This window comes from Micromys minutus, assembly GCF_963924665.1.
Source record: "Micromys minutus genome assembly, chromosome: 15".
NCBI classification, from domain to species: domain Eukaryota; kingdom Metazoa; phylum Chordata; class Mammalia; order Rodentia; family Muridae; genus Micromys; species Micromys minutus.
The window spans coordinates 55,008,101-55,021,688 of record NC_137984.1 but is presented as its reverse complement, the minus strand read 5'-3'; the positions used below and the strand labels follow the sequence as shown (position 1 = coordinate 55,021,688).

General features: G+C 40.8%; 1 protein-coding gene across 2 annotated transcripts in view; it reads left to right on the top strand.

The window, feature by feature from the left end:
• Positions 1-12,187, top strand: part of WWTR1 (WW domain containing transcription regulator 1) — a gene marked incomplete at its 5' end in the record, with an annotated part of 111,302 nt that extends 99,115 nt beyond the window's left edge. For both annotated transcript variants that reach the window (XM_080929251.1, XM_080929250.1), the window contains 3 exons: positions 3,289-3,410; positions 4,801-4,913; positions 8,870-12,187. In XM_080929251.1, the coding sequence (XP_080785377.1) occupies positions 3,289-3,410; positions 4,801-4,913; positions 8,870-9,054 (420 nt within the window). In that variant the 3' untranslated portion in view covers positions 9,055-12,187. The remainder of the gene's footprint in view (positions 1-3,288; positions 3,411-4,800; positions 4,914-8,869) is intronic.
• Positions 12,188-13,588: the final 1,401 nt, after the last annotated feature.

Sequence of the window (13,588 nt, the reverse complement as noted above, 5' to 3'; positions counted from 1 at the left end):
AAGATAGTTTCAGCTAGCAAAGCATTGCTTCAAGCAGATAAATATCAGTAGAATCTCAGTATTAATGTATCATCCTTTCTTCTTCTTTATGTACTCAGCAAAATCTCTAAACAGCTCAGCCAGGTCACCTAGCATGTTCACCATCCTTGATGACTAATAAGAGTCCAGGATATTTCCAATGAATGAAAACACTGCTGATATGTTTTTAGAGCATGATTTGCAGAGTTAGTGATTTTATATGTGGCTTGTTTCTATATTTTGATCATATTTTTTTTTTCTCTAGTGAGTTTACATGGGCATTTGGGGGCTAAAACAAAGTATTGAGAACGTCTTTGTAGCGTGCGTGGGTGGCATTTGTAGGTTAGTAACTGAGGAGAAAGGACTTTGTTGGGAAGCATGTTCCAGACAGAGGGAATAATATTTTAGATTCAGGAGGGTGAGCAGAATTAAAGACAGATGCTAAGACTGGGCGACAGACAAGATAAGCCTCCACTGTCCATCCTGGGAGTGTAGGAAGCAGAGGCGTTCCTTATATTTAGCTGCTCTTTGGAATGGCCTGTGACCCAAGAATGATCCTATAGTAATCTTAAACAAGCTGTCCCATTGTTAATAATAAATAGTCCAATTTATTTTTTAATGCCACTAGGGTTAACACAGCCCTCTGCAGTCTCTTGCATTTTGTTATCTGAAGAAGGTAGAAACATGATCCTGTAAGCCCCCTACAGACAGGATGTGGCATTTCATCTTTTGGTGACTTAGAGATTGGTCTAACCCAGTGATAAAGAATTAAAATACAGAGACTCAGAGAGGCTCCCCCCCCAGCATACTACAGGTTCTTTATCCTTTATTATATATAGTCTTTATTTTTTCTTGGTTAGTATACAAAGAAATGGATTTTATCTTGACATTTTCATATATATATATATATATGATGCTTATTTACCCCACTCCACCCTGACATCTTTCTACCTACCCTCTGCACTGTCTCCTCCTTCCCTCCAGGTAGTTCCCTTTCTCGCTTTCTCTTTGTTTAATTCGTGTCTGAGCACACTTGTGCCTTGGTGCACATGTGGAGATCAGAGGGCAGCTTTCAGGAGTTGATTTCTCTCCACTTGGTTGAGAGGAAGTTCATCTATCTTGTAAATTGTGTGTGTGTGTGTGTGTGTGTGTGTTCACTTGAAAGGGTCTTTCTTAGTTGCTTTCTTTCTGCCTTTTTTCCCTGACACAGGGTCTTTCACTGAACCTGAATCTGGCTCTCCTGACCCAGTCGAGGACTCTGGGTCCCCTCTTCTCCTGGCTCTGGTGTTCGAGGTGTGCACTGCTGAGTTCAGCATTTTAATAGGCACTAAGAGTCTGAACTCAGGGCTCTGTGCTTTAAGGTCATGTCCTCAGGATAAATAATGTTTGTATTTATAAAAAGATATTAAATCCTCGAAGACAGTGGTGCATCTGTGCCCTCTTCTCTTAAGAAGCTGAGGCAGAAGTTCAGGGTCAACCTAGGCCACATAGTGCAATTCTGTATCGAAGGGAAAATGGGAGGGAGTTTAGATGGACAAAACCCAAAAGGGACATCTGTTTTATCCTTATTCTTAGTAGTGGAAGAGTGATATGCTAGGTAAGTCGCCACTGGATAGTGAAGATGTTCGCCAAAGGAGTCTTGTAGTTGCTAGAATGTAACTCACTGACCAATCGTTTTCATGGGGAGAGGTTCAGTGTATGTGAGTGCTTGTAAGAGTTTGTGGTAGTCTCAAGTTTACTCACCTCGAGTTCAAGCCTTGTCTTCTGCATGAGACTTTCAGGAAAGCCTTGTTGGATAGTAAGGATTCTAGAGCATGCAAGGACGACTATAAGAAAATGATTAAATTTTTCTAGATCAATTTAGAGGGTATTTTCAAGTCTCCATTTTTAACTTACTGTTTTGTGTATTGTTGAATGAAATGTATTCTAATTATTTGCATCAAGATAAACAGGAGTGGACCGGGGCCCTTTTCTAGCCAGGTTATCTTATTCCTGCTCATATCAACAGTGCAGTTTCTTAACAGATCTTTCATGGGGTCTAAGAGTTAGACCGCCATTATAAGCTCTAGTAAGGGCACAGCAAACATGGGAACCAAATGTTCTCTAGCTGGTGGCTTCACTGCATACCTGGCAGTGCTTTAACCATCACATGAAGAGATCTAACCAACATCCTAGAACTCAGATAGCTGGAATGTTCTCTTTCATGAATTAGGAGTCTTAAGGCTGTACGATCAATGACTTCAGTGTGGAAATTGTATAAATGTGGCCAGGGCCCAACCTTGGTTTTGTAGGTAAGCGTAAGCATATGAGAACATTCTTCCCTGGAAACAGCTACCAACTTGAAAGGGGTCTGACCCCTGATCATCTTTATCTTTAGTGTATTACTACAGGTAGGTTTATAACATTTTGAACTGATTCTTCTTGGTTTTAATGGTAGTTCAAAAATAAAATCCATAATCCATCATCCATCAAACATCTAATTTGGGGATTTTGTTTAACTCTCCAGTTTTCCCCAACTTTCAGCCACTTCAATCAGCTCAACAATATCATTGTTCAGTGGATATACACAGTGAAGGAGTGTGTTGTGTGTATGTAAGTACAGGCATACTTGTATGTAGAGGGTAGAGGACAGCTTTTCGAAGTCAGTTTTCCCTTCCATCCTATGTGGCCTGGAGGTTAATTCACGTTGCTCGGCTTATACAGTAAGCAGATTTACCCATGGAGCCATCTCAACATATACATTCATGATGAAACATGCACACCACCTGTTATTGTAAAGCAAACTTTTAAACTGGTTGTTTTGTTCATCTGGTGATTAACACCAACCACTAAGTGTAAATTCATGTAGATTGTGAATTCTGAACCTCCCATTTACACGAGCATGTAAGTGGGAGAGACCAGATGTTCGTGCTAGTCCAGACGTATCCAGTTGCTCTGATTAGATTTAGTATGAGACCCTAGAACAGAACTAACTTGTGGATGAGAAAGTATCTAGAGAGGCTGTGATATGACTTGTGTGTCTTAACAATTCCATGGGCAGGTGTATGCTTTCAAAGTAGGTGCCCAGAGGCCCAATGTCTCCTTAGGTTCTGTTAGCTGGAAGTGGAAGGGAATGACATGCCTTGAAGACTGTGGAGAAAAGACACTAATGACTTTGACCTACTGAAATAGATAGGAAGTGTTTGTGTTTGATGAGCAGTTTTCCCAGTAGGATATTAAGCAACCTTTTGTGGCAACTGAGTAGCTCCTTTCCCTTTGACTCTTGTACAGGAAGCTGCCCTCTGCCGACAGCTCCCCATGGAAACTGAGACCATGGCCCCTGTCAACACGCCAGCCATGAGTACAGACGTGAGATCTGTCACCAACAGTAGCTCAGACCCTTTCCTCAATGGGTAAGTTGACACTGGGGACTATTGGCTTTTGCTTTCTTACCTATGGTTTAGACTGTAATGGGGATTTTGTTTTCAATGAGGAAAGGCAGGGAGCTTTGTGGGGTGGGGAGAGAGCTTGGGCAGATGACAGAATAAAGGAAAAGAAAGCTTTATGGAAAAAAAGAACTCAATTTCAAAACTTTGTCACGTGACATGGAATATATCCTTTAGTGATTTGCACATGAATATGAACTTCACATTTAAACAAGACAGTTCTGTTTGGTAATCACTCGCAAGAATCTTGAAATTCTTGCGAGTAAGGGTGGGGCTAAAAGCGTGTCGTGGCAGACAGTACAAGAAAATTCACAGGTATTTATTTTATGGTGAACAATGAATAATGTTTATAGTCTAGTTGATAATGTTAATTTTCTGCCTAATTATGTTGCGAGTATGAAAGCTGTTTTAATTAAGGGAGCCAGATGGAAGATATATAGAAAGAGTGTTCTTTTTGCATGTTTGGTAGGAGTTTTAAGTTCTTTCATAATTAAACAAATTATTAGTTAAAACAAAGAAATAATTGGCTTTAAAAAGAGAGAGAAAGAAAAGTGGTAGCAAAAGAAAAAAGATGATTTAGCTAGAAGTATCTGATCAGTAGAAACAGTAAACCTTAATTGGACACCAAATAGAGGGTGGGGGAGGAGTGGCTATGTTTCATCATGGTTTTGCTCTTTTCTCCTCTTACAAGGCCCCTAGCAAATAAATACAAATAAAAATAGAGGTGGAAAAAGAAGTGGCCAGAACAATAAACAAATGGGTTTTAAAAGGATGTTTATTTTAAAGAAGAGAAAAACATGAAAAAAACTGTGGTACTCACCACCAGGCTTGCTGTGTCCAAAGGGCTCTGTTGGAACCCATCTCTGCCCGACTAAGCTTCCTCGCTTCCCTCTTTCCCCAGGAGCAGCCACGCTCCAGAAAGTAGTGTGTTTATACACAGCGAACTTTGCTATTTTTCTGGACCCCCTTTCCCCATCCCCTTGAATGTTGAGATTATAGACATGGACCAGCAGGAGTGGCTGTATACATACTTCTACCATGAATATGCATATCTATGAGCGTAATTCAGCACCTTTCCTGGTTTTTAAAATATTTACATAAACAATATCTATATATAGAGTAGGGTTCAAATGGATATTTTGAAACAACAAGGAAACCAGTGCCCTTGTATGGTGAGTGGCCAGTTTTAGTGCATATAATTGATTGGTTTCTGTAAGATCCGGTTATATTTTTCAAATTTTAAAAGGGCCACATATACTTTTCTCCCTTTCTCTGACTGAGTTATGTGACTGCATTTTAATTGTGAGCTTTATTGAATAGACTCACATTGAGACTCCTTCATTTCTATTTTCTGCAGAGGGCCGTATCATTCACGGGAGCAGAGCACAGACAGTGGCCTGGGATTAGGATGCTACAGTGTCCCCACAACTCCAGAGGACTTCCTCAGCAACATGGATGAGATGGACACAGGTGGGCATACACCTGCAACTGTCTGTAGTCAGCTTTCATTTTCAAGTTGTCCCTCAGTTCTTAATTCTGAGATTCCACTGGGAAACCAAGCCCTCAACATAAACTGACGACTAAAATTCCACTCACTCAGCTAGTACTAAATGTAGACCTTCCAGAGTTTACACAAGCATGGCTTCACACAGACGTGAGATTTTAAGACCTCCCCCATCCTTTTCAGTTTTTCCCTTCCTCAGAACAGTACTATACATAACTATAGTGGAGGTGACTGTGCCTTTTAGTTGTAAAAAGTAGTCCACTCTTTCTACTGGGAGACAATACTCTTTTTGGTTCTTTAGGCATGCCGGTAGTTTTGTTTTACTTACTGTTTTGGAAGGGATTGACAGTGGTCATTTAGAAAATGAACAACTCAGAGGATTCTTTAACAGAACAGCCGCTTCAGCAATTGACAAGAAGACAAAAAGCGTGAATCTTTTCTTGTGCCCATCCTGTGCATCCCGCAGAGTAGGCATGCCCAGACTAATGACATTGTGACGTGGTGTCCTCTTCTGCTAAGTTCAAATTTAAAACCTGCATGATTGAGCTGTTGATATAGAGATAAGTAAGTTTGCACTTCAGTGTTGAGACACAGATTTTCTTCCCCTTCTGTTGCAGTAAATATTAAAAATTAATCTGCTGCTACTGGTCCCGTGAGGTCTCACTCTGCGTGAGCTGCTCTGCGTCTCTTTCTCTACCAAACGGTCCACTCCTTGTGCCCTGGCTGCTTTTGCTCTGGGTGGCCCATGACAGCCGCAGCATGCTGCTTTCATTCACTTTCCCTTGGCAGGCTCCTGTGACGCCTCGAACACACATCCCACCTCTGTGCTGGGTTTTGTGCGTCTTGCCACTTTTGAACTCAACTAAATCGCTATATCAAAGAACACACCAAACTACTCTGATCCAATTAGTATAATATAATTCGCCCACCTAGATAAGTCAGATAGATCATTCTGTACAATTCCATCCCTTATAAAATACTCATAACAACCTTTACCCATGTGGAGATGTGCAGAGAGAAACGCATACCTCTGCCTCCGTGTTGCTTCTTGAACCTCCTGCTTTCTCCTCTCCCGCCTTACCAAAACTTTGTCTCTGCCCCACTCTCTACTGTCCAATCATGTATCACTTTGACATCAACCTACGCCCTCCCTCCCCGTTCCTCCTTCCTTCCCTCCTTCCCTCCCTGCCTACCTGCCTTCTTTCTTTATTTTTAATTTTGAGACAGGGTCTATGTACTTCTTGCTGTGCTGGAACTGGATGTGCAGACCAGGTTGACCTTGAACTTCAAGAGATCCACCTGCGTCTGCCCCTGGAGCACAGCACTAGTGGCAGTGACAGGCACGGACTACCGTGCTCAGCTTACCTATAGCTCTTCTTGGTCCTGCTAGCTAAGCCAGAAATAAATGACAGCTTGAATCTATGCTCGTTGTAAACACCTTTCTTTTATTTATGAAAAAAAAGCAGTTTTTGCACTGGAGGGGATGGTTCAGCACTTGCTGCTCTTCCAGAAGACCTAGGTTTAGTATGCAGCATCTACAAGTGGCATACAACTACCTGTAATTCCAGTTCCAAGGGATGCAACAACCCTCCTCTGACCTTTGTAGGCACCAAACATTCAGGAGTCACACCAACATTTATGCACGCAAACACTAAAACACACATAGTAGTTCTATGTCAAAATGAAAGATTCCCTCCCTAGTCATTGGTTTGCAGTGCCTGAAGCTTGGCATACTTTGTGCATGGCCAGCCACTGAGTAACAGTTCAGCCTTGTGAAAATATGGAGTGGATGCTGGAACAGCGCCCCTGGGTCTTGTCGGCTGGCAGGGGTAGGAGGAGAGTATAGGATGGATTATGAAGAGTCACACAGGAGCGGTTTCATTCATTACTGCTCTTCCCCACCCCTTTTATGTTTTCACACACCCTTCCCCCCACATTTTGCTTCCTTATGAGGTGGCATCTTCCTTTGCTATTTACTTTAATTTTTTAAACACTGGAAATCCAGTGAGGGTAAAAAAGAGAAATATGGAGTAAGGGTAGGGGATCTTAAAAAGATAGATCGTCTCCTGTAGGTTTCTAAATTGATATTAAGCAAGTTAATAAAGAGTGTTTTTAAAGATGTATACACAGTTCCATGTTGTCTTGCAAAGAACACAGGCAGCATTCAACGTGAGTCGAGTCTATGTCTCTCCACTCTCCGGAAGCTCTCTGGAACCCCCGTGAGCTTCAACTCTCACCAGTGAAATAAGTGTTCTCATGTGTGCCCCGCCATTGAAGAAGTTGCTGATGAAATAGATATGAGAACACACTATGGTTCCTGTTAATCAGGCTAAGTGAGTTTGAACTCATCAGTTAAGGGTCACCTCGGTGAGGTAGGTGTTTGTAGGAAATGGACATAAACTGTTAAAGAGAGACATGGAATATTTAGTAATTAGCTGAGGGCAGAGCTCACTGGTGGCTAGAAGATTGTCGAGTCTGTCAGTCACATTGACTACTCCCTATGAGCAAGCTGGCTAAGAACCCTCTTCCTTTGCAACAAACACATACATCTGGACTTGGATGCAGATGGAACAAAGGAATATTAACATAAGCAAAATCTGGGCAGTCATTCATTCTTCCAGAATGTTCCATGAAAATCACACCTCCAGAAGAATTGCCTGTTTTTTTTTTCTCCTTAAGCAGCTTAAATAGCCAACTCAAGTAGTTAAATATACAAAGATTAAAACACACACACACACACACACACACACACACACAATGACATGTAGAATCAAGGCAAAAAGAAATACGTTAAGATTGTTAAGCTCGATAAAGAAGCGTGACTTAGCTACTCTTGCCTTCATTTCTGGTGAGGAAGAATAGTAAGAATTCTTTAAAACAAAGACTTTGTTTGCCTAAAGTATGTATTCTCAAGAATTAGAAGACTGTTCATTTTGAACTTTTAAAATGTTTTATTTATCTTTATTTTTGTGCATGTGTGTGCCTGTGTGAGTTTATGGGTCCCACATGTATTCAGGTGTCTGGAGTGTAGGGGGACATCAGGTTTTCTGAAAGTGGAGGTACAGGTGTTTGTGGGCCAATATGTAGGTGCTGGTAACAGAAGCCAGGTCCTTTGGAAGAGTTGATAACTTTATTAGTTAGCTGGCACAGCCTTGGATATGGCAGACACTAATTCTATGTGCCTAACTTTCTAGTGTTTTTCTTTTTTAAGATTTATCATTTATATGAGTACACTGTAGCTGTCTTCAGACACACCAGAAGAGGGCATCGGATCTCATTGCAGATGGTTGTGAGCCACCATGTGGTTGCTGGGAATTGAACTCAGGGCCTCTGGAAGAGCAGCCGGTGCTCTTAGTCACTGAGCCATCTCTCCAGCCCTCTAGTATTTTTCTTAATTTGTGTTCTGCAGAACTCTAGTCTTATTGGGATAAACACTTCCAAGATAGAACTAGGTCACTAATGTGGTGTCTGTAGACATGAAACGTGAGTTATATTAAAACTTGAATTATTCGTGCCCTTCGCAAGAACGTAAAAGGCTGGTGAGATGGCTCAGTGGTTAAGGCCATCAGCTGCTTTCCATAGGACCCCAGCTCAAGTCCCACTGCCTCCATGATGGCTCACAACAGTCTTTGTTACTCCAGTTCCGTGCGTACTTTACACTCTGGTCTGTGGGTACATTTTATCGGCAAAATACTCATAAAAATTAAGAGTGTCACGTACCTTTAGTCTTAGCACTCAGGCGGTAGAGGCAGGTAGATCTCGGTGAGTTTGATGGCAGCCTGGTCCACATAGTGAGTTTTGGGACAGTCAGAGGTACTAAGTGAGACCCTGTCTTGGACAACAACAAAAATTTAAATTAAAAAGGAAAAAAGAAAGAACTTACAAGGAGGAAATAACCCAGTTATCCTTCCTTCTATTACAGGCGAAAACTCAGGTCAGACACCCATGACCGGCAATCCTCAGCACTCCCGCTTCCCTGATTTCCTGGACTGCCTTCCAGGAACAAACGTTGACCTCGGGACGTTGGAGTCTGAAGACCTGATCCCCCTGTTCAATGATGTAGAGTCTGCTCTGAACAAAAGCGAGCCCTTTCTAACCTGGCTGTAATCACTACCATTGTACGGTGATGCAGCTGTGAGCTGACCTGTCCTGGGCCTTTCGGACCAAGTGATGGAGCGAAGCGGGCCTGCAGCTGCCCCGCCTTCTGCCTCCATACTCACACTCCTTGTCCACGTGGCCACTTAATCATTGCCTGGTTTTGATTTGCAGGAACTTACACATAAATAAATATTCTCTTTCCATTTTCTGCAAGCCTGCATTTCTGTGGCAGATGAAGCAGTGTTGATTGTGCAGAATAACTTTTTAGAAAATGCCTGCTGTCCTATGGCCGAGCTTTATCGCAAGTAGCTTAAATTCTTATATCCATTGATTCTAAACCATAAAAAGCTGACCTCAGGCAATGAATTCTCATAGGCAGCTTGGTCCAGGAAGTGTGCAGAAAGGCCTGATGTACAGTTTCAAAAACTGTACTGATAACAGTAGTAACAAATGCTTTAAAACGTATTTAACTTGATCTTTAAGTCTCACTGTATGGGTAGTCATTTTCTCCTGTAGGAATACAGTGTGGGTTGGAATCTTTGCTGGTTCTGATGACTTCTCTCCTGTGTTTACACAGAGTCCTAATGTTATCCCTGTCATTCTCCGGCTTCGCAGCTCAGTGCTGTGAGCAGGGGGGTAACAGCCACATCTGTCATGGTTCGTGCCTGGCAGATTGTGTGAAAGAGACCAGTTTGCTGAGTATGAATGATTACAGAACAAAACTACTTTTTATTGCAACTTGCATTTTTTTTTCTCAAAAATGCAGCTTAGAATTTGATGGTTTTTTTATATATATATTCTGTAGTTTTGTAGCTATTACAAAGGATAGCCAAATGTTTTTGATAAATCAGTGGCAAATATATTTTTGTCTTTTGAACCTATTCTGAAAACATCAGGCCAACATAGATCTCGGCCTGATGGCACATGAGTTTTGTATGCTGCATTTTGTATTCCGAGGCATTATTAATTCTGCTTTCAAGATTTCAAGTGTTGAAAATAATCCTGTCTGTGAAACTTTGAAGAATGAAGCAGACCTCTGATTAACATATACAGAAAGGCCCTGGTCAGGACATGTGGTGTAGATTTGTACTTCTGAATCCAGTAAAATTGATTCCCAAGTACACTACCCTAATCCTCTTTCTAACTTGGTAAGAGAAAGTATAAGGTATGTACTCAATACCTTTTATGTAACCAACATACTGTTTTGTTAGCTTTGAAGGACTGAGAGTTCCGTGTTCATCTGGCAGGCAGTCTGCCTACGCTTGCAATGAAGTCCTTAGCTGTCTAGTAGTTTGAACTGACATTATTTATGATCTATGAATTTAATCTGTTTTTTATTTTTTGGAAAGACATTAAGAATCTGGAAGGAAGCTTTCAGTTGCTGTGAGGGTGGGGGCTTCTTAAGGATCTTTAGTAAGATCCCTTTTGATCCATTGGAATATAAATGCACAGAGTACATTTGATCTTGGCGGGAAGAGGCAAGTCGAAAGGTCAGAGAGAAAGTCGCATAGCCTTTCACATGGTGGGAAGGCTAGTTGATGTGAAATGAGGCAGACATGTCAGAACCCCTCAAAAACAGGGCAAGCAAGACATGTGAGAAGTGCCCCAAAGAGCAAAGCAACCATTCTCTCTCACCGCCTTTATGCCAAAACACACCTCTGTTAGAGAGAAGAGGGTTAGGGTGCACTTTACCAGGAAGGCACAGAAGAGGAAGGGGCGGGGCTGTGACATTGCCCATGTGTACCAAACAGACAGGAGCATGGACTACTGTGGCTTCCGGCATTCTTAAAGTGAGTTCTCTTTCCTTGAAGGAACCCCAGTTTATGTCCACGTAATTCCTTGCTCTCTCTGATCACTCAGAGAAAGGCATGTAGGTATTTATGTAGCTACTAGGTTGAAAGGGAGCATTGTTTCATTTCCTCTTTTGTTAGCAAAAACTGCAAGAAAAGAGTTGTACATTCTTTCTGAGGAAAACCAAAAACATGCCAAAACACAAGGGACCTAACAAAACTCGACAGTGTTACTGTATTTAAAAATATTTTTATAGATGCATTTCAGGTTATTAAGTGTAAAAAAAAGAAAAGACATTCTTTAAAAAAAAATTAGTTAAATCATCTGTGATTTATGTTACCAAGTTTTAGAAGCAATTTTGTATTAAGCTTGTGGCATTATGAAATACTAGAACAATTTTTTTAGTAAATTAGTTTAAATCTTTTTAATTAATACAGTATTTTTCTAGACTAAAATATGGCCCTTGACTGTTTACTAATAGATAAAGTCAGATATAATTGTTGTTGTTTTTAAGAACATAAGATGTTGTTTGTTACAGAGCACTAAGCTAGAAATCAGACCTTTTTTTTTCTAGTTCAGAGTGAACCCAAGACTTTGTGTGTGTTAGGCAAATGCTCCATCGGAGCGCCATTCCCCAGCCCCAGAGCAGTCTCTTAGTGGTTCTTTGGTATTATTATGAGTATTAATATTTTCTAAGAATTCATAAGAAGGTGCTATTCATATACTATATCATACTCTAAGCCAACTATCAGACTATCTAGTCTTCTTAGTCCTAGGTCAATAATTTACCATGTCATCTCCAAATTTTGTCATAGAATAGACAAGTTTTTAAAAGTTGGATTCAAAACACGTTTTTCAGTAGGTGACATTTAGGCCCTGTTTTACTGTACTATCTAGGATGTAAAATGTATTCTTTTCAATGATTTCTCAGTGGGTGAGAAGCACATAAAACAAGCCTTAGCCTCCTGGGCACTGCTCAGCAGAAAGGAATCTGCAGAAGGTGACGTGAAGTGAACAACGTGTCACAGAGAACTGCGTTCTTATGGTGTAATTAGAAGCAGCTTCTGAAAGTACAACTTTTGTGGAACACACAAGCCATTCAAAAAGGAAAGCAGTTAATTTAAGATGGTGGTTGGCGGAGACCCCTTCTCTGAGACTGTATATACAATGTGCTAATACTTTAACTTAATTTTTTTTTTAACTTCTGCATTTTACCAAATGGGACCTGTGTTGTTGGTTTATAATCCAGTATGTTCTACATACACGAAATGTGCAGCCAAATCCATCCGATCAAACCAATTTATCTAGAGTTTGGTACAGGTTTTCCTTTTCAATTCTATATAAAAAAATAAATATGATTGAACTGCACTTGGCCTTTGTTTCTGTCGTGTGGAATGGTTATTTCCTGTGGGCTTTGGGTGGAATTCAGTGACTTCTACAGCCCCCAGCTGACAATGAGAAAGACAGGAAGACCCGAGATTCTATAGGCAAATATGCTTATAACTATGTGGCCTTCAACGATGTGACTGTCCACAGATTTTTACATTGCATTTGAGGTATCCAGGAAGACTTTTAAGAGTACGGATTTAAAAATCAAGCAAGCAAGCAAACAAACAAACAAAAATCCCTCATTACCCTTCCAACACCTTCATGAAATATGTTTTTAACAACATGGTGTATTTTCCCAATCCTTTATCTGAAAACAAAGCAAACTGCTATCATTCATTCTGCATCTGGGCTCTGGCTGCTGTTTGCTTCTTACTGTAGCCGGGGCTTTTCCCAGCTACCTGCTCGCAGTGCTGGGGCCAACTGTTGGGAATGAGGTGTTTGCCACCGCCCAGACCAGGCTTAGGTCATTTTTAGAGCCTTTTCTTCCTCACTTATTCCCTGTGTAGTACCAAGTGCTGAAGTCAAAGTCTTACATGTGCTAATCAGGTGCCTTACCACCAAGTGGTAGCTTGCTTGCTTTTTTTTGAAGTTATAAGGGTTTTTTGTTGATAATCCTAAGTACCAGCATGTGTCAAGCTCAAATAATAAATGGTTTATATTACCCAAATCTCAGATATTTTTTAAAAAGGCTTGTGTTTTAACCCCTATGGCATAATAATCATTTTTAATAGCATAAAGAAATTAGGTGGGCTGTTTGATACTTCATTTTTTTGGCTTAGCAATAACATGTCATTTTTGATGCTTTATTGAGCACTTACTACATGCCCAGACTTCACAAGGCATCTCTGTATTGTCTGGTTTCATCTGTATAGTGGCTGTCTCAACACCAAGTTTCTCACATTGTTGTAGATGATGAAGGTATTGTTATGCAAAGCAATTCATTCCTATGACGTCACTCAGTAAGCAGCCAGTGTCTCCTGAGCAGCCATTGACTGGTACCTAGTGCTGTATTTTGTTATTTTAAATTGCAGATAATATATTGTGTAGGTGCCCCTGATTATTTCTTGCTGCAGCCTGCGGCTAGAAGTTAAGTTCTAGGATGGAATCCTGTCTCAAAATTTATGTGGCTTTAAATTTGATGTTTTCTACCAACTGTTTTACCTAAAAATGACTGCCATTTTATTCTCCCAACAACATACATGGAAAATCCCTTGTCACCGTCACCAGTCTAGGGTTGGACATTGTATACTTCTTTAATCTTGGCAGATATGGTAGAGGGAAATATTCTACTCAACAGTGCGTTCCTTGTACCATTGCTGACACAACTGTTTTTCTTGAGTGCATACTGTCAGTTTACTCAGTT